This window comes from Myripristis murdjan, chromosome 15, assembly GCF_902150065.1.
Source record: "Myripristis murdjan chromosome 15, fMyrMur1.1, whole genome shotgun sequence".
In the NCBI taxonomy this organism is placed as follows: Eukaryota; Metazoa; Chordata; class Actinopteri; order Holocentriformes; family Holocentridae; genus Myripristis; species Myripristis murdjan.
In genome coordinates, this window is record NC_043994.1 from 32,011,286 (window position 1) to 32,037,236 (window position 25,951).

Here is a 25,951-nt window from a genome sequence, read left to right on the forward strand (position 1 = left end):
GTCTGATCTGATGTTTGCAGTCTCATGTTGTGAAGGCAGATGTTTCCCTGCAGGGAGCCACTGCTTCACGTTCCGCTAACAACTTTCATACCTGCAGACACACACACACACACACACACACACACACTGTGTAGCATGCCACCACACACCAACACACACACAGCAACACACAGGAAGTGTGTGTGATGTCCCACGTGGCGTCCATGGCGGGCACAACTCACTGCCCTCACTTGTTCTCTGGCTGAAATGAAAGAACTGCCGGCTGGTGAGAACCGCAATAAATATCAGAACCTGATGATGAAAATGAGTCTCATGGGGAATCTTAAAGTGAAAAGTGGCTGAAATCTGAAAACATGAACATGCTGGCAGGGAGCATCGCTGATCCTCCTCTGAGCCTTTATCATCAGTATTAGCTTGTAAAGTAGGGCTGAAACCTTGATGTTTATCTGCTGGATTATTGTCATTATCATTATAGTCATTATTATTATTATTATTACTATTATCAGTAGTCATAGTAGTAGAAGTAGTAGTGGTAGAAGTAGTAGTATTCTTTCTCTTCTGAAATGTTGTCACAAATTCCCAAGAAATGGTAAATGGTGAAGTCATGGTGAAGTTTTGTACTTTTTACAACCCGTAGATCCGACCGAGCAATCTGATTGGTCAATCAGACGTTCAGAATGTGCTCAAATGAGCATGACAGCACGGCTAGCCATGCTCAAATGAAAAATACCTCATCACTGAAAATATTACTCCGCCTATATCTTATTGCCCGGGTCTGTGTAGTTTCCATGGCAAAAGGAAACGTTTCACCAAAACCCACATCAAAAGCCGCTGTCAACTTCGTTATAATAATAGTAATAATACAACATTTTATTTAAAGGCGCCTTTCAGGACACTCAAGGTCACCGTACAAAAGGACAATAAAAACAATCAATAAAACATAATAATCAATGAAAAACAAAGTGCAATACATAAAACAACAGTAAGGTGCAACAGTAATGTCATTCCAGTCCCAAGATTAAAGTGCATAGGCTTGTCTGAAGAGGTGAGTTTTAAGGCGGGATTTAAAGGTAGTGACAGAGTCTGAGTGTTGTATGGTCTGTGGCAATGAGTTCCAGAGGCGGGGGGCCGCGGCTGAAGGCTCTCGACCCCATGGTGGATAGGCGAGTAGGTGGGAGGGTTAATTGGATGCAAACAGCTGATTTCTCACCTGTAAGGAAAGAAGAGCTAAACAAGATCCTCTATGAATTTTATAGAGCTTTAATTTCTATAATAAAGAGAATGAAATGCCTCAGAAGATTCAGCACCACGGACAGTACCTGCTGAGGCAGAGTCAGCACCACGGACAGCACCTGTAGGATTTTCCATGGAGATGTGCAGCTGTAACTTTGTTCTTGTTATTAATGTGTTAATGTTGTCAGTTATTAATTAGCCTATTAATCGTTATTAATAGGCTAATTCGTTTCTTCAGCAATGCTAACGGAACTCAGCGCAAAGCGCCTCGTTCCTGGCCGCATCACTGTCATGACAATAATAACAGTCAAGCACACGCTCTCGTGTAATAATGCTTAATTGAATGGAGCTTGATTGCAAATGCTGCCCAAGCAATATGACCTGATGGCCTGATGGGGGCGCTATAATTAAAGATAAAAAAAAATTTGAGCTTTAAAAATTCATAACTCCTATGCTGTAAATTCGACTTACATGAAATTTGGTCCAGATATGTTTGAATCCCTTCTCTACAAATTTGCCTCAAGAACCCAGAGGGTCCACCATGTTTCAGCCTTTCTCAGTTTTTTGAAAAACACATTTCTGACGTCTCCTCCTGGGCCGTAGGTCCCATTCCTTCCAAACCGGCTGAGGATCATCTTTGGACCAAGCTGATCAAAAGCTGCATAAGGCTTGTTGATATCTTATTTAGTTTTCAAGATATTGACCAATGAACTTCATGAGGGGCGTGGCTTGTCACATAAATCGACAAAAGTCAGTAATCATCGGGCCAATCAGCACGAAGCTGGCAGGATTTGTTTAGATAAGTACCTGAGACACACCCTGACAGGTTCACATGAATCTGCCATGAGGAGCAGTGGAGACACACCTGGCAGGTAGTTTACCTCAGACAGCCTTAACTGGCTCGAACCCTGGAGTTGCTGCTTGGGGCTGGATTTGATTCTTATCGTGATATTATTATGGCATTATTGTAATTATCGCAAACCATACTGAACATTTTCATTCATTCATTCATTCATTCATTCATTTATTTATTTATTTATTGATGCAGTGTACTCAGGTCTGTGACTTACTTGGTTAATTAAAGGCTCTTAATATAAACAATAAATCAATAAATCAGTTTCTTCTGAGGCAGAGAGGCAGAGAGTACAGACATGAGTGTGTGTGTGTGTGTGTGTGTGTGTGTGTTGGTCCAGTGTCTTGTTAATCCAGAGCTTTTTTCTGATGGGCCGTGTGAACTCTGACAGTCTGGACTGAATTTTAGTCTTTTGACAAAATGCACTTTAGTTTTATTTGTTTGAATTTGTTAGTTTTCATCTAACTTACATGTTTTTAGTCGATTAACACAAATATAGATATATAGATAGATAGAAATATAGATAGAAAGATATTTTTCCTCTTTTTTTCCAGAGTTATTTCACATCTTTTGCCAGTTGAGTCTAAATGGTCCTCACTGCAGTGTTAGGGTTAGGGTTATTTTGTTTTTTTTTTTCATGGTGCAGCTTTTATTGTGAAATTTGGAAATGAAAAAAAAATAGAAGCAACAAAGCAGAAGCAGGTTCTCTCCTCATCTTTGCTGTCAGCCGTCTTCAGGGTGAAGTGATTGACAGGTGACAGGTGTCAAGGCCATGCCCCCCTTGGTTTGCTGATGATTCAGCCCTCAGGCCAAAGACCTTTGACAGCGGACTTACAGAGCGACTGGACCTCCAGAGAGAGTGGGAGGGGAGCTGAACGGCAAATTAAAGGTGTGAAGGCGGGTGGGAGTGTGACGATCATTCATTTTTTCAACTTTTGACTTTCATCTTTTGAGGAAAAAGTGGAATTGAGGAGACTGGGGGCACATCGGCCAAACGACACTCAAATAACAAAAGAGCAAACAACAAAATTATGAGTTTTGTGTCTCTTGGTTTCAGCGAAAGGACCTGCAAATGGCTTTTCTGTTTCCCATGTTTGCTTTTTGCAGGAGACACGGCTTGGACAACAGTGCTGTTATACAGCATTTTCTACTATAAATTCATACACTCAGTGTCCACTGCATCAGCTCCACCTGTACAATCTAATCTAATCTAATCCAGTCCAGCTGTGGTGCCATACAGTTTCCTCTCCTGCTGCCTATAATGCTCAGCTTGTCTTGTTGTCACGGTAACAGAGGTGTTCATTCACTTCTGTGTTTGGCATTGAGCTCATAGTTAGTGCTGCACTTTACTGACAGCTGTTTCCACTATTCTGTCCCACCTCATGTATAATAAATAGGAGGGGACAAAAAACTAGAAACCCCTCTCAGTATAATGCAGTCCAGTAGCAGACCTCTGCAAACTACAACCTCAGTAATAAACACAGAATTAAAGTGACACATTCTGCACAATGTCAGCACAAACTGAACATTATAAACTTTGATAAAAGGCAGAGTTTATGGCAGAGCTGCTGAGCTGAACTGTAATAAAGTGACGCTGATTTATTTATTTCTCTTCACAAAATGTGTGATGCGTCTCTGGAGAAAATAGTCCCTGCTGCATCGCGGCCGCTCGGCTGTGTGTTTTCAGGGCAGGTTTTCCCAGAGAGAACGGGGCCGCTCATCGATCAGCCACGTGTCATCACTTCATCAGCTGTGTGTTGGTGAAAGGACAGCATTGATCAGACTCTATGCGGCTCAGCCAATCACATCGGGTTATTGACCTGCTGTAGGTGTGATTGACGAAATGTCACTTTAACACTTCAGATCAAACAGACGCCCCGCGCCTCTTGTTCCCTGCACGCAGTTTTTCATCAGTGTGGGAGGTGAACCCTCAACCCCTGCCACCGTCAGTGCCTTGCTCTTTCTAGTTAACCATGTAGTTGGATGGGATTTTTTTTTTCTTTTTGTAATAGACTTTTTTCCAAGACATAATCATTTCAACGTCAAGAAAAAAATGTAATTAATGAAATTTTACAAATGTACAAAGTAAATGTTAATTTAATTTTAGCTATAATTTTAATTTATAATTTTCTTTTAACTGTCTTCTATTGTCTTTTATTGATTTTTAAACTCCTAATTGTTTGAGTTTTATTTATTTTATTTTACTTTATTTTTTGCTGCCTTTGTGAAGCACTTAAACATTTTGATTTTGAAATGTGCTCTATAAATAAAGATTATTATTATTATGACACACGCAAACTGTCTGGTCCGCATTCCTACACACACACACACACACACACACACACACACACACACATACACAAAACAAACCCATCACACTGAAGTAAAAGAGAACAAAATCAGCTGATCTACTGTCTCGACCAGTGGAGGAATAATTAACTGACAGAGAAAGTGTGTGTGTGTGTGTGTGTGTGTGTGTGTTGGGGGGGTTGTTGCCATTGATGACCACACTTGTTCGGTTCATGTCTCGTTAGGAGACACAGACATTTTAATCAGCACTTTACCTGATGGAAGACACACACACACACATACACACACACACACACACACACACACACACACACACACACACACACATGAAGGCACAATTCAGTTTCAGTTCCAAAGTGCTTTAATGGCATCAAACACAAGAAGCTGCAGAAGTCAGCAAACACCAAACAAAACACACACACACACACACACACACACACACACACACACACACACACACACATTGATCAGTTAACTGATCGTTAATTAACAAGCTGACTGTTAATCAATAAACAGTTTATAAATGAGGACCTGCTGGAGGACGCTGCAGGACCCCTGGAGTGCCGTGGACCACGCGTTGAGCCCCTCCCACCCCCCACTGGGTGGATTACTGTCATATTTAGCAGATTGCAGCTCGCTGCTGCCCCGCGACCCAAATCTGACGCCGTTACATAAGCTTCATCTGCTAACAGCAGAACCTGGAACACACCCCGCCCACCACGGCTCAGCAGCTTTTAGAACACATGAGAACACATGAGAACATCTTTAGAACATCTTTAGAACACATGAGAACACATGAGAACACCTTTAGAACATCTGAGAACACATGAGAACACATGAGAACACCTTTAGAACACCTTTAGAACATCTGAAAACACATGAAAACATCTTTAGAACATCTGAGAACACCTTTAGAACACATGAGAACACCTTTAGAACACCTGAGAACACCTGAGAACACATGAGAACACATGAGAACAACTGAGAACACAACAGAAAAATTGAGAACCTATCTGATTTAGGTTTCAAAGAGTTAAAGGGACAGTTCACTTTAATGTTGCACAGACAGTCCTAGGCAAATTTTCAAAATGAGTGTCAAATAGATAGATAGATAGATAGATAGATTGATAGATTGATAGATAGGTGATCTATCGACAGTCTATAAAATAGTAAAAAAACAAAAAATAAAAATAATACATGATCTGCTGCTTGTTGTAAATGTTCATGTCCTTGAGTGTGGATGTTGCACTTCCTCTTTTTGTCCAGCAGAGGGAGATGCGCAGAAAAAGAGATGTATAAAAAACATCTCAAAAGAAGAGGAAGAAGAAGCAGAACCGTCGTCTTCTTCTACGCGCAGTCCTCCACGTCTGTGACGCGTTCATTGATTTAAAACCAACATTTTATTTTGAGGCGCTCGCAGTGAGAGCATGTCGGCAGATCTGCGGGCAGAGCTGGAGAAGTTTCTGCAGGGACTGAACATCCAGACGACCTGCGTGGAGCATCCGCCGGTAAATTTAACCTCCAACCTCGGAAATGAAGTTGGAAAAGAAACTCAGTTTCCCTGTCAGGGGTCAAATAAAGCAGGAGGATTTAACTTTTGGCACCAATGAACCCCACTGTCTGTATGTTTTCATGTAAAATATGTATTAAGGCATAAATTCACGTGTGTTTACCGCCCTGATGTAGCTGGAGTGAACTGTAGAGCTAAGAGCCGAAACCTCATTGAAACACCAGGCAGGTTCATGTTTCCCTGCTTCCTGGGAAAAGTCGAAACCTCCTGCAAAATACTGTGAGACTTTTTGTGAATCTGTAGAATCCACTCTGTTATTCGGCGTTATCCAATCCAATATATTTACATAGATTCGACTTGTGCAAATTGTTTTTTCTGTTTTCCCTCCGCCGCTCTGCCGTCCCAAACACACGGTGGTGGGCTGAAGCGAGGGACTTTAACACTTTGGAAAAGTTAATATTTAACGGAAAAAGAAAGGGTTAATTTGGCTCGTTTGGACGCCGAATTTACCAGAGAAACACATTAACCTGAAAGGTGCGCAGTTATGATCTGACAGGGCTGCTTATTTTCCGATAATCGAGGAGAATCGAAATGACTATTTTTTTCAACGGAAGCTGGTGTTGTAGGAGATTTCCCAATGCACTGGGCACATGTCGCTGTTATGACAGTGAAGCTGTTGTTGAAGGTCTAAAAGTTATAAGTCGTTTTATTTTGAAATGCATCCAACAGCAGACAGGGTGAAATGTGCAAACTGGCTGCTCCGCATTCCTACACACACACACACGCACGCACGCACGCACGCACACACACGCACACACTGAGACAGCTGGAGGCGTTTCATAACGTGACACGTGTTTCTGTGTTTAACCTGCTGTGACCTGCAGGCGGCAGCAGGGGGCGCTGCACCATCAGGGATCTGAAGCTCTGTGTGTGTGTGTGTGTGTGTGTGTGTGTGTGTGTGTGTGTGTGTGTGTGTGTGTGTGTGTGTGTGTGTGTGTGTGTGTGTGTGTGAACTAAACGTGTGCATACCTGAGTTGACTTGAAAAACTTGTTGATGTTCATTAATATTGAAAATAAGGACAAAAGCAGAGATCGGAGTCCTGCATGTGGAAATTATATCTGTAATGTCTTGAGACATTTCGAAAGATAGAAAGAAAAGAAAATTCAGTGAATTATAATAATGAATTATAATAATGAAATAAAATTAAAATGTAAAAAACAATAAGAACATGGAATGACCTGAACCCTGGTCCATGTGGTGGGCTCTTTAAGGACCCAGAGAATTTGACCAAAACTGAACATGTGGAAGTCAGCTTGGCCTCCAGAGGACCTGAAGCTCATGATGTGAAGCAGCAGCAGGACAATTCAGACTTCACTCTGTCTTTATAAATAAAGTTTTAATGCCCCCTCCCTCTCCCCCCTCCAGGTGTTCACAGTGGAGGAGATGATGCCTCACCTGCAGGAAGTGAGCGGCGTCGTGACCAAGAACCTTTTCCTGAAGGACAAGAAGAAGAAGAGCCTGTGGCTGCTGTCGGCCCGCCACGACAGGCAGGTCGGAGCTGGGGGGGAGATCTCTCGTCTCAACATGTGATGATGTCATTTCCTGTCTGCGTCTTCAGCTCTGCGCTTCCTCATCCCATAATCCTCTCTGTCTCCCTGCAGGTGAACCTGAACGATCTCGCCAAGAAGCTCGGCGTCAGCAGCGGCAACCTGCGCTTCGCCGACGAGGCGACCATGTTGGAGAAACTGAAGGTGAGGAGCGATGAGCTGATTAATCGATCGAATGATTCATTTTTAATCACAAAATAGGCAAAATCCCCTTTTCTCGAAGATGTTGGACACCATCTTCTCCTCTGGACGCCCAGCGGCTCAGTTCCTGTGGGTAGCATTTCCTGTTAGCTTAGCATAAAGACTTGAAGTCTATGGGAGTCATTAGCCTGGCTCCATCAAAACAATAATAATAAAAGAACAAAACAAAGGAGAGACGTTTCAGGAGAAGTTAATTTGTGGTGTGTGTGTGTGTGTGTGTGTGTGTGTGTGTGTGTGTGTGTGTGTGTGTGTGTGTGTGTGTGTGTGCAGGTGGGGCAGGGCTGTGCGACGGCGCTCGCTCTGCTCTTCGACACTGAGCGGAGCGTGACGTGCGTGCTGGACAGCGACCTGCTGGACGGGGGGCACCAGATGGTTCACTTCCACCCCATGAGCAACGCCGCCACCCTGGGCCTGCGCCCCGACGACCTGCTCAGGTTCCTGAAGGAGACGGGCCACGAGCCCGTCCTGCACCACTTCGACTGACGGGCCTCGAACGCAGCGCGCCGGACTCTGACAGGAAGTGGGCTTGGTCCCGCGGCCCCCCCTGCACGCTTATTTATCTGGGTTTAAACCGCGAAACCCGGGTTTTTACCAGAAAATATTTTAATGGACCCTCTGAACAAACTGGCTCAGGAAAACCGTTTTTGTTTGTGTAAAAAAAAAAAAAAAAGAAAAAACTCTTAGAAAAAAATGCTTTTTCTTACTTTGTCCTGTAATTTGTTTTTCTTTTTTTTTTTTTTTTTGTAGGGTTAGGATTTTTTTTAGACAAAACACTTGTCTAAAAAACATTTTCATAAGCCAAAGTAGATTTCTATCTATATCTATAGTGCATATTGCATATTGTATGTATGTTTTTTTTGTTTGTTTTTTTTTTGAAAAGGAAAAGAAGTTTTTTCAGAGGGTTAAACTAAACACTTTAAATGCTTAAACCAGATTATGCTGGTAAAAATGGATGTTGTTTACTGCTAAATTAGGAAGAAGTGAAAGGGAAAACACAAAAAAACACTTTGTTTTTTTTTATCATTTTCTTTTTTAATCTGCCTTTCATGTCTCTGTCTCTGCCTGCTAAAGTCAGATATGTCGATGTGACTGCGGCTCCATCAGGATGAAAAGTGCAGTTGGATGCAAAGAGGATGAATTTCTGAAATGTGTTCATGTGTGATTTTGTTCCTGCTCTGGTGACGTCAGGAAATAAAACATGGAAAGATGTTTGGTTTCTTGCGAACTTCAGAAAGCAGCATCAGCCCTTAAACACAACACGGGCTGTCTGTCTGTCTGTCTGTCTGTCTGTCTGTCTGTCTGTCTGTCTGTCTGTCTGCCTGTCTGTCCGCACACTCAGGTTGGTTTTAGGTATAATTCTACATGGCTATAAATATGTGCACATGAGTGTCAGCAGCAATTTGACAGTCAGGTGATATCATTTATTCAAAGACAGTCATATTTACATTGATTTTACAGGAAAAACGTTCAAAGCACCATTTAACCTTTGACCTGTCCAGCCAAGGGAAACAGAAACAACACAGAATGTAGAATTACATCAAGCAGAAGAGACACATGCAGCAAAGGCAGATGTCACGTTTCCCTCCCAGATGAAAATAGAAGAACTGCTCTTTCCGTCTTTATTGGAGAAACTCTGCACTCGCTGGTTTAACCTGCTCGCTGATGGACAGTTTGGTGTGGCAGGTCTAATTCATTGATCATAATTTATCAATTTATCATAGAAACCTCTTATTTTTTGTCATTCCACCTAGTTAACTGCAGAGCCCCCGGAGGGTCACGGTGAGATCTTTTCACTTTTCTACTTTTTTTTTGTATTTTCTCTCTCCGCTGCGTTCCCTCTGACCCGTGTGTCTGATTCCACTCGGCTGCTCCCAGCACAGCGCCCTCTGGATGTGAGGATGAGTTTAGGTTTCCTCTCTGTAATCACATCAGTGTGCCTGTTGAGCAGCAGCAGAATCAGCGCCCAGGTCCAAGTCAGATTCAGTCAGCCGATCCAGACGGGGGCGCTGTGCCGCTGAGCTGGGAGGAAACGCAAGGAGGAAAGTCTTGTGAGAGGACGCAAAATATATTGTTAGAGAAAGTAAAATGTATCGTGAGTAGTGAAGTCGGAAAATTTCCATGGGAATTTTTGGAAATTAACGGGAATAAATGGGAATATACGGGAATTTTCAGGGAATTTTCGGGAATTTATATTCACTGCATTCACCTGGTCATACACATGTATACATAATAAACATGGTTTGTTATAAGCAGATATGCATGCAAACATGTTACATTACAATGAATGTCCAGGGAATTTTCGGGAATTTTCATAATTTTTCATAATTTTCATGAAAATTCCCATGGGAATCTTCGGAAACTTTCTGGGAAATTTACCAGAAACTTTCCACCCCTTTGCAACACTAATTGTGAGAGAACGCGAGGTTATGCAAAAAAAAAAAAAAAAAAAAAGAAATCTCACTGTGACCCTGTGGGGCTGTGTAGCTGATGATGATTGGATGCAAACATTTCAGTTTTTAAAAAAAAAAATTATTCATGAAGTTTTCATTTTTTCCCTCTTCCCTCTCCGTCTCTGGTCCAGGCGTCGCATCCTCTCTCTGACGCAGGGACAGCGAGGAGCCGATCCAGAAGGCGAACCAGAAGCCGGGGTACAGGGGCTCGGTGAAGGTGGAGTTGAAGGTGTGGAGGTGGGTCAGCGGCTCGGAGGAGGAGGAGGAGGAGGAGACCCTGTAGAAGGACAGAGAGCCGGCGGGCCAGTCCAGGTAGACGGCCACCCTGCTGGAGGGGGAGCAGCCGGGGGTGAGGATGACCGCCTTCCTGGCGTCGTGGCAGATGGTGAAGCTGTCGTCGTAGCTGACCAGGCTCCAGGAGTACTCGTTGGCCCCCAGCCTGCAGGCGTCGCCCTCTCCGCTCCTGCTCATGCCTCTGTACGCCGCCCCGATGTGCACCCAGCCCTCCCTCTCCACCTCCCAGTAGCAGCGCCCGGTCAGACCCGTCCCGCACAGGACCTGCTCCCAGTAGTCAAAGCGGTCGGGGTGGTCCGGGTACGGCTGCTCCTCCCCCACCACCGTCGCCGTCCTGCCGTCCTCGGACAGGACCAGGTTCCTGTGCGCGGTGTTTGGGTCCAGCGTGAGCTCACAGGCGTCTGACGGAGAGAACAACACAGTCTGATCCAACCCACCTGCTCAGGTGATTCTTATACAGCATACTCATTGTTACTTAGTTACTACTTAGTTGTAATGCCCCTTTAAAAGCATGTAGTGTGCAGCGTGTTCTCTCCTCCTTTTCTAACTGCATGGAAAAGATCCCAGCTAACACAGTTACTGTTTGGAAAAAGGAGCTCAGTCACTTTTACTGCCAGGACATTTGACATGAGACACTTTGGACTTTTACTGCAGGACATTTTTACTGCACTACTTCTACTTCTACTGCAGTCACATACCAGCAGAGGAACAGTACTTCTACTTCTACTGCAGTCACATACCAGCAGAGGAACAGTACTTCTACTTCTACTGCAGTCACATACCAGCAGAGGAACAGTACTTCTACTTCTACTGCAGACACATACCAGCAGAGGAACAGTACTTCTACTTCTACTGCAGTCACATACCAGCAGAGGAACAGTACTTCTACTTCTACTGCAGTCACATACCAGCAGAGGAACAGTACTTCTGCTGGAGGAGTAGTTGGTAGTACTCTGTCCCCTGCTGGTTATTGATTCAAATTACAAGAAAAAACAGGTAACCTCTGATGCTGCTGACTTGAGTTATAATAATCAGGAACAGCTGGAAAAAGGACTAACAGTAACACTTTACAATAACAGTACAACAATTAACGTTAGTTAACGTTAGTTAATGCCGTAATGGTTAATTAACTGTTGGTTAATGATTATTATGGCATTTACTAATGTTAATAATATCTACAATAACCCTTAAATAACATATAAATTAATACCTTAGCATGAACAGCATTAGTAAATGATTCTTAGACACATTAGTTAACGGTTAGTTACCTGTTACTTAATGTTTATTACCTGTTACTTAATGTTTATTATGGCATTAACTAACATCAATTGTTGTACTGTTATTGTAAAGTGTTACCGGGCTAACAATAAACAAACTAAATCAAATGAAATCCACACTCACACTTGCTCAGGCCTGGTTTCAGCCACTGCTCCCCGCTGTGCTCCACACTGCAGGGAGACATGCAGTCAGTCTCTGTTCGCTGACGGAAACACAGGCGTTCACTAACAGCTAGCATCAGTCTGAGGCTCTGCTTAGCATTAAAGGGATAGTTCACCCAGTTTGGAAAAAATTAAAACTTGACAATTTAAACTTGATCATTTGCACAACTACTGTAAATCTAACACACACGTAATGAATTTTATTAGTTGTAGCTGAGGTGCTTGGATCTTACCAGTTTCCGCTCAGCATGTTTTTACCCCTCTATGGTTTTTGATCTTAAAAGTCAGTAAATTCACGAGAGAGGTCTGGGGTTAATTTGCGCTTGAGTATTATAAGTGATGAAGACCTGAACGTGGTGTACTGAAGAGTAACAAAATAAAACAGCAGACAACACACTTACTGTAAACAAGTTAAACAAGTCTTTAAATATTTTTGGTTTGAAAAATTCTCAGTGTGCAAAAGTGCCAAACAACAAACAGCTAAAATCAAATAACTTAAAAAACAGGAGCTCCTCGGTAGAGTCTCCCTCTTAAAGATAAATGCAAATGTAAAACACAAAAAATATTGAGTACATTAAAGAAATACTCAAATAATGACTTAAAACAAATAGAGTCACCTTAAAAAAACAAAACTTTCAAGCTCTTGTGACCTATTTCAAGCGCTCTTGGGGGCCCTCTGGTGGCCATGGGGGCCCTAAGCAGTTTGTGGCCGGCCCTGTCCACCGTTATAACAACAACCCACCAAGGTGAGACACACCTGGCTTTTAAAGGGCATGGGAGACGGCGCTCTCTGAACCTGCAGCAGTGACTTGGACACTGAATGAGCTGCAGCATGTTGAGCAGATGGAGCCCTGACGGTGTGTGTGTGTGTGTGTGTGTGTGTGTGTGTGTGTGTGTGTGTGTGTGTGTGAGCGGTCAGCCTGTGCGCACCTGAGCTTGTCCAGTCTCCAGGTTGGATCCTCCAGTCCAGCAGAGAGCAGCTTCACTCCTGAGTCTCCTGGATGATTGTAGCTCAGGTCCAGCTCTCTCAGATGGGAGGGGTTGGAGCTCAGAGCTGAGGCCAGAGCAGCACAGCCTTCCTGTGTGAGCAGACAGCCTGACAGCCTGCACACACACACACACACACACACACACACACAAACTTATTGTTACTGTTAATTTCTCATTACCTTTGCCAGCATGGGTACACAGACACTTCCTGAAAAGCGAGTTGAGCCCTCGGTGTAAAACTTCCCGGTTATGTTCCTCTCAGTGCAGCTGCACCTCACAAAGTAATGCCTTCCTGTAATCAGATTACTCTTCCTGCTGTTTACACAGTAACATGCGGGATTATATTTGACTTCAACAGGAATCACTGTTACGGCTGTGTGTGTTCCCTGTGCTGTTTGCCCCCTCTCCTCTCCTGCCCTGTAGCTCCGTCCAGGTGTGAACATCTACCTGCTCAGGGCTGCTAAGGGTGGGGCGTGACAGGGACTGGAACTTTCTAGATCTGCCCCTGATTCCTTGTTCACTCCTGACAATCAAAGGGCCATAAGGGAATAGATCCTAACTACCTCTAACTACCAAATATTTTCATTGTCAATTAATGTCGATTTTTGATTAATTGCTTAACCATCTCATCTAAATCATGTTAAAAACAATGAAAATTGCCTGTCTTAAGATCCCAGAGCCTAAAATGACATCTTCAAATTGCTTCCTGTGCTTTACCAGCAGCCGGAAAACCCCCCTTTTCATTTTTTTTGGGAGGATATAGAGAAAGGAGGAAGCCGCACACTCACACACCGCTGTAACTTCCTGATTCTGTCACCAAAGGAACTGAAATGTTTCAGTCGACCTCTCAACTTTTGCACTTAGACACAATGATTTCTTAGACAGGGGCCGGCAGACACATGACAACACATCATTTATCGAGCCAGACCCTGTTAAAACAGCTGATTGTTAGGTCCCAGCAGCGTGCGAGGAACTACACCTGGTCTGTTTGTCCCTATTCACCTGTGTGTTTGTGTGTGTGTGTGTGTGTGTGTGTGTGTGTGTGTGTGTTTGACTGGACGAGCAGCTTGTACACACACACTTCATGACCGCAGAGTCCCAATTTGTCAAGCACAACCCTTAGCAGCCCGGCGGGACAGATAGCACTCCACCACTGACCCAAAAACCCAACCATGGGGATTTATTAACACAGAGATACCCCCCCCCCCCCCCGCCACCCCACCCCACCCCCCCATGAAGATTTGTCCAGATCCGCCCTCTCAGTACGGCAGCAGTGATGTTGAGTCCTGACCTGAGAGCCTCCAGCCGGCAGTGTGGACTCTGCAGTCCAGCAGAGAGACGCTTCACTCCTGAGTCCTGCAGGTTGTTGTTGCTCAGGTCCAGCTCTGTCAGACTGCAGGACTGGGAGCTGAGAACCAAGGCCAGACACTCACAGCCGACCTCTGACAGATTACAGATGTTCAGCCTGAGGAAAAATCAGAATTCAGAATTTCCGAGATTAAAATCAGAAATACGTGAGAGGAAACTCACAAATTTACAAGAAAAAAATCTGTGAAAACTAGTTTGTTCTCCTCCTGTGGGATCCAGTCAGAAGGAAATCCTGCTGGTTTGAGTCCAGAACCCCAATCTCCTCCTCAGCATCTGGACTCTGAAGAGACGTTGCTGTGACTTGGGCCGATTCAGAAGAAAACAATCTGCTGATTCTGGGCTCAGATAAGCAGAATCTCCTTGTTCCTGAATCCCATGTCAGAGTAGAATCTGCTGAGGGGATCAGCTGCAGGCCTGAGGCACGGCCAGCAGGGGGCAGCACAGGTGGAGCCTCAGACAGAGAGGAGAGGAAAAACTATTTTTCCAAGTTTTTTTTCCTCATAAATTTCCAACTGAAATCTCAGGAATTCTGAGGTTTTTTTCTCTGATTATTAAGCCCCCTGCCCCGACTCCATAGTTTTTTCCCTATAATGGCCCTAATACACCGGTGTACTTATCTTCCTAGCATGTATGTATTTTTACTTGTTATGTGAAGCACTTTGTAACTATGTTTGAAAAGTGCTGTTCTAATGAAGTTTATTTTCATTATTACCTTACAAGTCAACTAACTGAAGCTTGGATTCCCATCGCCACAACAGAGACACATGCAAAGCAGTTCCAACATGACATGAAAAACTGGAAAACTGCATTATTATGGCCAGTTTTCGCAGAAACCATCACTGGATGAAGGGACTCTGACCTGAGAGCCTCCAGCCGGCAGTGTGGACTCTGCAGTCCAGCAGAGAGCAGCTTCACTCCTGAGTCCAGCAGGTTGTTGTTGCTCAGGTCCAGCTCTGTCAGACTGCAGGACTGGGAGCTGAGGATTGAGGCCAGACACTCACAGCCGACCTCTGACAACTTACAGCCGCTCAGCCTGAGGAGGAATTAGGGATGAGGACAAATTCACTTGAGCTGCAACAGTCAAAATGGACAGAAACAACATAAAACAGTGGAAAATACAGCATTTAAACTGTAGTTGCTTAGGGGGATGGGGTACATTTACTGAGGAAAACTGGGTTCATGTGGAGAGACAGATGGTAGAGAGGGAAAGTGCTATCTGGGTAGAAACAACACCACCTACTGGTCCGCTGTCACAACATACTGTTGTGGTTACAACAAAACAAAACAAACAAATCAAAGACACAAAAACCAAGTCCCAATACCCATTTTTTTCTTGTAATTTCATTTCTGTGTGAAAGCACTATCACGTCAACAAAAATTTCCAACCAAAGGAGAGGCAGAACACAGATATAAAGAGCCAAAGTGGAAGTGAAAGTGGATTTTTTTTTTTTTTTTTTATCACAAATTGTCACTAAACAGTGATGTGACTGTGACCTGAGAGCCTCCAGCCGGCAGTGTGGACTCTCCAGTCCAGCAGAGAGCAGCTTCAGTCCTGAGTCCAGCAGGTTGTTATTGCTCAGGTCCAGATCTCTCAGACTAGAGGACTGGGAGCTGAGGATTGAGGCCAGAGCTTCACAGCTTTTTCTTGACAGATTACAGCCTCTCAGCCTGAGGAAGAATTTGCGAGACAAAATAAGTCAATTGAATAAAATAAACAATATTTTTCAAAATGGCTCAATTTCCAGCAACTTAAAAAGGGAGCAGTCACCCTCTGCTTCATGCCAGGTGTTTCTTTGCCTCCCCATCATGTATTAAAACTCTTTAATCTACATTTTGTCATACATTAATCTATGCACCTGGATTTACTGGAGGCTTCAACCACCGGCAGCATCCTCAGAAGACCTTTATCTGAAGCACAGTATTTATCCAGGTCAAACATGTCCAGCTCTTCTTCAGACGTCAGCAAGATGAAGACCAGCGCTGACCACTGAGCAGGGGACAGTTTGTCTGGGAAGAAACTTCCTGACCTCAGGTACTGCCGGATCTTCTCCACCAGAGAATGGTCATTCAGCTCATTCAGACAGTGGAACAGGTTGATGCTTCTCTCTGGAGACTCATTCTCCCTGAGCTTCTCCTTGATGTACTGGACTGTTTCCTCATTGGACTGTGGGCTACTTCCTGTGTGTGTCATCAGACCTAGGAGAGTCTGATTGGTCGGCAGTGAAAGACCCAGGAGGAAGCGGAGGAACAGGTCCAGGTGTCCGTCTGGACTCTGTAAGGCCTTGTCGATAGCATCCCTGTAGACCTCTGTTGCAGAGGTTTTGTTGGAAAGTATCCGTGAACTGATGAAACTCCGTGGTTCAGCCATTACATTCTTGTTCTTGTTAGTGAGAGACAGGACAACATAGACGGCAGCCAGAAACTCCTGAATGCTAAGATGGACAAAGCTGAACATCTTGTTCCTGTTCTTGTAATTCAAGCCACGCTCCTCTTTTCTAAAGATCTGCGTGAACACGCCTGAGTACATCGAGGCTTCGCTGAAATTGATGCCACTCTTCTTCAGGTCCTCCTCGTAGAAGATCATGTTGCCTTTCTTCAGCTCGTGAAAAGCCAGTTTTGCAAGTGCCCGAATGTACTTGAGGCTCTTTTCCGTGCCGTATTTCTCCTTGGTCCGGTCGATCTGAAACATGAGGAACTGCGTGTACATCTCAGTCAGGGTCTTGGGCAGGTCTCCTCTCTGTTTGGTCTTCAACACGTCCTCCAGAACTGTAGCAGTGATCCAGCAGAAGACTGGGATGTGGCACATGATGTGGAGGCTTCGTGACGTCTTGATGTGGGAGATGATTCTGCTGGCTTGCTCCTCATCTCTGAATCTCTTCCTGAAGTATTCCTCCTTCTGTGGGTCAGTGAAGCCTCTCACCTCCGTCACCATGTCAACACACTCAGGAGGGATCTGACTGGCTGCTGCTGGTCGTGTGGTTATCCAGAGGCGAGCGGAGGGAAGCAGGTTCCCCACAATGAGGTTTGTGAGCAGCACCTCTACTCTGGTTGACTTTGCCACATCAACAGGGTTCTTATCGTTGGCGGTGAAGTCCAGCGGAAGGCGGCTCTCGTCCAAACCGTCCAACACAAACAGAAGTTTGAATGCGCTCTTTTCATAGTTGGAGTTTCCTGACATCTGTATGGTTGTGAAGATACTATTGAGAGCCTCCTTCGTGATGTCTATAGTTTCCCTGATGCATTTGTGAATTAACCCTGCCAAACAAAACCTCTTCCCCTTCAGTAAGTTCAGCTGCCGGAAGGTGAAGGGGAATATGACATGCACATCTTGATTGGTTCTTCCTTCGGCCCAGTCCAGGATGAACTTGTGCACGAGGAAGGTTTTGCCAATTCCCGCAATCCCATTGGTGAGCACTGTCCTAACGGGAATGTATTCTCCAGAGGGGTGTTTGAATATGTCCCTGGGTTTGATTGGATTCTCACTTCCCATTGGTTTTCTTGACGCCTTCTCCATCAGCCTGACCTCGTGCTGCCTGTTGATGTGCACGACGCGCCCGTCCGTGATGTAGAGCTCCGTGTAGATCTCAGCCAGCAGCTTCTTGTCCTCCCTCTCGGACAGTCCTTCTTGCACACACATGAACCTGTTCTGGAGGTTTGACTGGAGTGTCTGTTGGTAGGATGTGATGGGTCGTGAAGGCTTTGCTGTTCGCACAAGCAAATCTGGGAAGAGCAAAGTAACTTCTGTCAAAGAGAGTAAAAGTATTCAGCAGGCAACTCTTCTGTAGCAAGCACCAAGAAAGAGATGATTGACAGATAAATGATGATTTTTTTTTTTACTTTTTTGCATCGCATTGCATTGCACTCCCATAGGATCCACCTATTCATTTATATTTTTTAATATGTGCAGAAGAACACCTGAATGGAAACACTGGAATTAAACTCCTAGATTTTGCAAAAGTTTTTCTGCTTGTCTGAGGGAGAGAAGTTGACATATAAACACAGAGGAGATGTGACACACTGCACAGTGTTCACGGTGTCTTTGTCTGTTTTGAGCGTGACCTCTTGGTAACATGGAGTGACAGTCACGTATAACTCTAGTTCTCTGATCACAGGCAGCACTGTCTCCTGAGTTATTCAACAATCAGCAGATGAGGAGCAAGTACAAGACAAAGATCCTTTCCTTGTATATCAAGTACAAGAAAAGCATCAAACCCTTCATCATTTTAACAGCCACACCAAACAGGCTTTTATGACACATCCAACATGACCGACACAGCGTGCTGAGGAAGAGCTTTACCTTCAGAATCAGAGAAGGAGGAGCCCTGTCTGCTCTCTGAAGTCTCCGAAACATCACTGACATCTCCTGAGAGAGAAAGTGCACAAGACGAGTCACTACTCACTCAAACTGTTGTGTCTGTCTTGTGATATACGAGTCACATCATAAAAAAGATCTTATTGTTTTTTTCAAACTCCAGCTGATATACTTTAGCAAAGTCTGGTGGCAAAAAATGCTGCTGTGAGCGATATATCTGCAGGCCTGTTGACAACAACCCGAACCTCCTGAAGCTGAAGTGCCAGCTCTGCATGAGCTGCATGCTCCTGAACCCAAATCAACTGAGCTACTTGGAGAATTTAAAAAAAAAAAAAAATGAAATTCTATGTAAAGTTGATGTTTTGTTATTTCTCTGACTTCTGCATCACATAAAACTCACCAGAAACAAGCCACAAAGGGCAACTTCCTGTCTCTGCACATCATTTGACTGGATGCAGAAACAACAAAACACTAGACAGCAAAAGTGACACAGCTCATCTTCCCACCACCGACCTGTGGATCCAGAGGTGACGTCTGGCAGATTCTGCACGAGATCGTTCCTGTTGATCTTCACTAAGACCTTCTTGGTCACGTCCAGAGAGTGTTGGCTGTAGGTGCGGACCATCTGATCCACCGTGTCCAGCCGGTCTGCCTTCTCCAGGCGGCTCCTCGGGACGGCTGGAAAGCCCTCCAGGACGTCCGCCTGCTGCAGGAACCACTGGAAGACCTTGAGATCATCGTCTCCGAGATCATCCAGTGTTTCCAGGAGGAGCTCTTTAAGCGTTGTCATCGTCGCTCCCTGGAAAAATCAGAGGAACCTTCCAGCTTGACAAACTGTGATCCATTATCTCATTACATCATCCACTTATATGGATCAAAAAGCTTGTGACACAATCATTCTATACAAGTGCTTTTTAAATAATTAGCTTATTGTAATTATGTAGTCTGCTTTCAGTTCTTGTTTTGTTTTGTTTTTCATACAGAAAAATATGAGGAAAACTAAATCTAAGGTCTTTTTTTATTTTTTAGAAATACACTTAATTGGTATTTGTGCTACTGACTTTTCTGTATTTGTGTACATTCCAGTACTGTTTTAGGCTATAATCTAATTATAATCTGCACTGTATTTACTCTATACTATAATCAGCTTTATTGTATTTGAATTATGCAGTAATTTCTTTTGTAATGTGGAAAGCGCTTTAGACAGATCGACAGTATTTTGAAACAGTCAATAAAATTCAGGCTGTTTCATTCGTTATTCATGTAATAAATGTGAATGTCAATCAGGTGTTCATCTGCAAGAGAAATAAATAAAAATATAATTTGGTTATAATAAGTATCCGCTTATAGTGAACAATTTGACCGGGACGGTACTATTGGTGCAAGGGGAAATGTTGAACTTACTGAAATCACTAGTCATGTCTTTACACACACACTCACGTAAAGACAATTATGAAATCTGCCTACTTCCTCCTTAAAAATACAGCGAGAGTGAAAGGATTTCTGTGTAATGGAAACAGAGAGCAACTTGTTCATGTGTTTATCTTCAGCAGGCTGGACTTTTTGTCATGGTGCAGCTCATGCACTCCTCACCAACACACACTAACACACACTAACACACACCACAGCGCTCCTTGCATGACCGCACCGGCTTCCAGGGTGTCAGAGGACAGATTTTAAAATCCTGTCACTGGTGTGTAAAGCAGTAACTGATTTCTCAGCGGTCGGGGACGAGGCGGCCCACAGACAGGAGGTCCAGGGACTGGCTGCTGAACACCGCAAAGCAAGGACCAGAGCTGACCACGCCCCCCTCTGCATCAACAGGGACCGTGCAGAGAGTCCACATCTCAGAGGACACTCAACACTCAATAACCCTGTGCAATATCTACACTACTGCAATATTCTCAACCACTGTTGTTCATTTGTTTTTGTTTATTTTATCATTTGCAATTATAGCTATTATATCTTCGCTTTTATAGCTATCATATAGCTGTGCATGTTTTAGCTGGGTGTCATGTTTTATCTGTCTTTAAAGCACAAATGGAGTGGCACCCTCTCATTATATTAAATATATAATGACAATAAAGTCTATTGTATTCGATTTACTTGTGTTATACTGTTATACTGTTCTGCTTGGATCAGTGCTTCTCTTTGTGTCGCTGCTGAGATCCAGACAGGAACATGAGAGGAACCTGCCGCTGGCTCATCTCATGACACGTTCACTGGCACTCAGATTTTCACTCTTGTAAAAACATTTAATTTTTTTTTCTATTAGACTGATCAAACTGCGGTGGCAGCTGCCAGCCCGGGCCACCCTGGGAGATCCGCCCCTGATCCAGACCCGTCAGGTCATGTGGAACTGGTTTCCTCCGTGTTCCCCGGATCAAAGCCAAGCAAGGTGAGGGAGCGGTTAGTTCCTCTGCTCCTCACCTGTGGAACTCACTTTCCTCACTTCCTCTGAGTTGATCTACTCTGATGGCAGACGGCAGAACTAATATGCCACGGCAAAACTCGCCTGCTGACTGAATGAATGAGGAGGTTAAATCCCGTGTGTGGTTGAAAGAGGGCGGACACAGAGAGAAACTCAAGGCTTCATGAGAAAAACCTGGTCCCGACCAGGTTAGTTTCATGGAGTCTGTTACTGCGGTAACTGACCGAGAGCTAAAGTTACCTCCCTCTGTGAAACAGGCTAGAGTTACCCCTCTTTCTCTGCTTTGACTTACCTCCCTTTGGGAAACGGAAAACTCAGAGTTTCCCTCATTTCAGGGTTAACAGACTCAGAGTTTTCACTAAACCTGCTTTGGGAAACGGACCCCTGAGCTTGGCTATTAGATCAGGGCTCCAGATGTTTTTGTTTACTGCAGCTTTCCAATAAATCAAATGATTTTCAGTCTAAACTAATTATTTGCTTGTTTTCCTTTTGTTTCTATTTAATGTTAACATTTTAAATGGATATATCTGTATGCCTCTGTGAGGCACTGTGACCCACCTTGTGTCTGAATGCTGCTAGAGAAATAAACCTGCCCTGCCTGCAGTGCGTCCCAGGCTTTAACTCTAACTAACATTACAGTTAATCTAACCAGAGATACACATCCAGTTAAACTCCAGACTGTTTTTCCAGATTCCAGTTAGACAGCTCAGAGTGTGTGAAGAGGTGATGACAAATCAGTTAATCACTCACATCTGGATGAATTTTGGGACCGGATGTTTCCTTTTTCTGGTTCTCTCTCTCTGTGTTGCTCAAGCTGGCATCTCGGCGGCTCACGCTGAACTGTCTGCTTCTGTCTTTTGACGGTATTTTTTTCTCACAATGTCCCAGCTTCCTGTTTGTATTTCAGTTCCCTCTTCGTGTTGGGACCTGTCCGTCAGCGCTGCTGTGGAGCTATGGAATCTAATTTAATGGGTGAGTCTCCAGCAGCAGAATTTACTGGAGAAACAAAACCGATTTGGATCAAATTTGGATTGTCATCAGACACCAAGGACAATATTAGAACATTTTATCACACTGAGCTTCATTGTAAAAACAACTCTTGAACACTTTTAGATGAAAATCATTTATTAAGCTGTGTGTTATTAGTTGTTGCTCACATTTCACCGGGTAATGCGGAGCTCCAGGTCCAGCTCTGTGGCTTCAGGACGAGTTTTGGAAAAGGACTGAGGTCCTTTTAAATCACGTCTTAAAACTTACTTTTATTCATTGGCTTTTAACTCAGCGTGAGAGTTATGTGACCTCTGTTCTTGTGTGATCTCTGTTTCCTGTTTGTCTCCTTTTTTTTTTTTTTTTTTTTTTTTCTGTTGTATGACTCTTATCTTCTTTTAAACCTGTTTTTATCTGTATCCTCATTTTATCCTCATTTTCTTAACCATTGTGTCTTTTATTGTTAATTACTGTGCAGCACTTTGATAAACTTTTTATGTTTTCGAAATGTGCTATATAAATAAAGTGGTTATGGTTATGGTTATGAGGTCTCTGAGGTGGTTCTACCTGCTGTGACCTGCAGATGGCAGCAGGGGGCGCTGCAGGATCACAGTCATGTAGCATCATGCTTTAGTTTTAAGGCGCCGCATGTCTCAGTGTCATGTGGAAACCAAGACTCATGAAGAAAACACTCCCTAAAAGCATTGTCGATGTTCAATAATTAATATTAAAAGAAAACAGCCTGTGACTTTTTTCCCATTTTGTCAATAAATGGCTCATTGTGGCTCAAAAATCCAGTTGGCCAAGTCATAGACAAACACACACACACACACACACACACACAGAGAGAGAGAGAGAGAGAGAGAGAGAGAGAGAGAAAATTAATCATTTATCATTTTGGTAATCAATGAATAGTTTTAGTCTTTTATTCAGTAAAAACTTCAGCTTTTTTTTTTTATTTATTTTGGACTCTGGAGAACATTTGAGGACGTCACTTTGGAATCTGATGATCACTTCCCATCTGACTTTATCAATTGATTAATTAATGATCAATTAATTGACCAAAAAACATATTCATAAGATTACTTGACAAAGAAAATAACAGCCATGGCTCCAGCTCTGCTTGTGTTTGGGACTGAGTGATAAAACCTGTCAGGACTGAGGCGATCGATCAGGAGAAATCAGTCACAGATCAGAGCTTCCAGCCGATCAGTCTGATTGATGATGATATGTTTTTCCAGTCAGTGTATCAGAGGAGAATTTACTGAATCTTAGCAGCTGTGTGGAGTTTTAAAGGGGAGGAGAAACCAGACTCCTGCACCGGCCCAGAGCTCAGCTTCACTCTCTTCTTCACTCCAAGTCACTTTCATTTCCTCCACCTGCATCGAAAACACAAAACCTCCAGGCGCTCACACACTTCCAGGCGTCTTGCTCATTTCAGCACGGCTGCAGTGAAAGTGAAGCGCTGTGTGTCTTCATCAGGCCTCAGCGGGACTCTGAACTCTCAGTCCTGACATGTTAAAATAAAGGATTTCTTAAAAACTACATTTGGAATTTCAAAACCAATACAAGACAATGAAAGACAGCTTGAAGAAAATAAAAACTCAAGTAAAGTCAGGAAAGGCTCTCCAGTAAAAATATGATTTTATATCCCTGCATACCGTTTTCATCCTTGTAGATGTAGTCTTGTTTTCTTGCTAATTTTCTTGTCTTTTTTCTTTGTTTTTGGCTAATATTCTGGTAATTGGAATTAAAAACAGGATTCTGGCAGTGAGGATGAGCCTGGATGACGAGGAGACGAGGAGGTTTGGAGACGAGGAGCGTGTGGGCGAGGCCGAGCCGAGATTTGACAGGTTCTTCCAGAATTTATTCACAGCGACGCTCCCATTCGTTCCTGTTTTTCCTGCCTGTGGATGGCTGCGTCGTCCTCACGCTGCTCACACCCTGCAGCTCGGCTCACAAACCGTCTCCGACCGACGGAAACCTTTTCACTTCATGCACAAACTGTTTGACAAACACGTGGCTCATATTTTTATATGTCTGATTTCTTTTCCAGCTCTCATAATTGAGTCAATATCAATATAGGGTACCATTTGGTGTCCCGGGCAGAAATCACTCACTTTTCATGAAAAATTTGCAAAATAACAAAACTCTGAGGGTTTATTATAAATGGCCAAACATTTAAACACACATTGGTACAGAGATACATCTTTAAAAGGGTGTTTTTCATATTTTAAAAAAATGTTCTATGATTAGATGCATGTGATTTTGCCATGTCCCAAACTCCTCTCTACTAACTTCACTGAGTGAAATAAGTAGATAAATGATATCCAATGTACAAACCTTTTACATGCTCTTGTTGCTCTCATCAAGTACTTGAATAAAATGAGTCAATTGGATCATTTATGGTCTCATTTCATAATAATAATAAACATTTTGCATGTGTCCCTGGATTTGCTGTCCACCCCGTCATTAGGTGGTTACTGCCACTATAAGAAAGCACCTGCTGTAATCAGTGACATCACTACCACTGCTTTGTCTTTTACAAATGGAGTGAAGAATAGCTCATGCAGAAAGAGGACATATAAACATTTATATTTTGACATTTTCATCATTTTATGATTGAACTTGAATGTGTTCAATCTTAATGTGTCCACCCTGTCATTGCAAAATATGAATCTATATAAATGCTTTTCAGAAATTCAAAATATGTTTGTTAAACTATACACAGTCACCTTCCTAACGGATACATGTTGCTAGCTAATGGCCCACCATGTGCTCATTAAATGCTAACTTCAGCCAGAAATGTCCTCCCTGTCATTGTCCACCCCGTCATCAAGTCTAGTTTTATAACAGTTTTATAAGTTTTTCAGTGTTTCAGAAGTCAAGTGGAGGACAAAACATATGCAGAGAAAGAAACCATTTGAAAGGATACCTATGTTTATACTTTTTGTGGTAGGCCTACATTTAGGGACCAACATGTTTTTGTTTTGTTTATATCAATCTTGTTTTTTCGTCTAGTTGGTTTTATTTATTTATTTTTGCTGTTGTTGAGTGTCATTTCCAAATGTAGCCTACCTGTGCACAATTCAAAATACAGTAGGTGAAAAAAGTCATGTTTTGACAAAAAATATTTGTTGACAAAACCATAACATTGTTTCCTTTAAATATATATGAGGCACTTCACTATTGTCCACCCTGTCATGCCAAGGTCCACCCCGTCATGTCATTGTCCACCCCGTCATGTTCATGTTTTATGTGAATAAATAATTACTTTCACAAGTTATCAAAACCTTTTGTGTGATTTTGCTCTGAAGAGATTAGGGCCAAACAGTATTATTTCAAAGTTTGACCAGATACCTTTATTTATAGAGTTTATTCAGAAATGAAAGTACAACTTTCACAGATTTTACATATACAAACATATTTTTCCATAATTTCTGTATTTTTGAGAGATGTTTTCCAGAAACTAAAATATATTCCTGAACGAGGGACCAAATACCTTTCTGAAAATGTACATTTTGTAATCAATATATTATTAGAACATATTTACTCTATTTAGAAATTGTCCCATGACAGGGTGGACACATTTTGCAATTCGCTTGTACTTTCTATGCTTGCAGTCAATTTATAAAAGGTGCAGGAGCTTGACCAACATGCATTTACTGATATTGACTCAATTAAAATTTTCTCCAGTGAGTTTGAGCAGCTACAGCTGACCCAGCTTCCCCTCGGGGATCAATTAAGTATTTCTGCTTCTGACTCTGACTCTGATTCTGACTCTGACTCTGACTCTGACTCTGACTCTGATTCTGACTCTGACTCTGATTCTGACTCTGATTCTGACTCTGACTCTGATTCTGACTCTGACTCTGACTCTGACTCTGACTCTGATTCTGACTCTGATTCTGACTCTGACTCTGACTCTGATTCTGACTCTGATTCTGATTCTGACTCTGATTCTG

At 43.1% G+C, this 25,951-nt stretch overlaps 2 protein-coding genes across 2 annotated transcripts; one reads left to right on the top strand and one right to left on the bottom strand.

Annotated features, from left to right (window-relative positions):
* Positions 1-5,823: 5,823 nt before the first annotated feature.
* On the top strand, positions 5,824-8,440 carry prorsd1 (prolyl-tRNA synthetase domain containing 1). Its single transcript, XM_030071298.1, has 4 exons — positions 5,824-5,904; positions 7,333-7,458; positions 7,569-7,658; positions 7,986-8,440. Exons 1-4 carry the CDS (start codon positions 5,824-5,826, stop codon positions 8,196-8,198), a joined length of 510 nt encoding a protein of 169 aa, XP_029927158.1. The 3' UTR covers positions 8,199-8,440.
* Positions 8,441-10,255: 1,815 nt separating this feature from the next.
* Positions 10,256-21,940, bottom strand: LOC115373020 (NACHT, LRR and PYD domains-containing protein 12-like; the record flags this gene model as incomplete). The annotated part of the gene is made up of 10 exons (XM_030071230.1): positions 21,750-21,940; positions 19,082-19,367; positions 18,554-18,619; positions 16,113-17,976; positions 15,751-15,924; positions 15,116-15,289; positions 14,180-14,353; positions 12,829-13,002; positions 11,861-11,907; positions 10,256-10,860 (listed from the first exon to the last, which is right to left on the bottom strand). Coding segments are annotated over exons 2-10 (3,555 nt in total), but the record flags the coding sequence as incomplete, so codon positions are not given.
* Between the last annotated feature and the right edge of the window lie 4,011 nt (positions 21,941-25,951).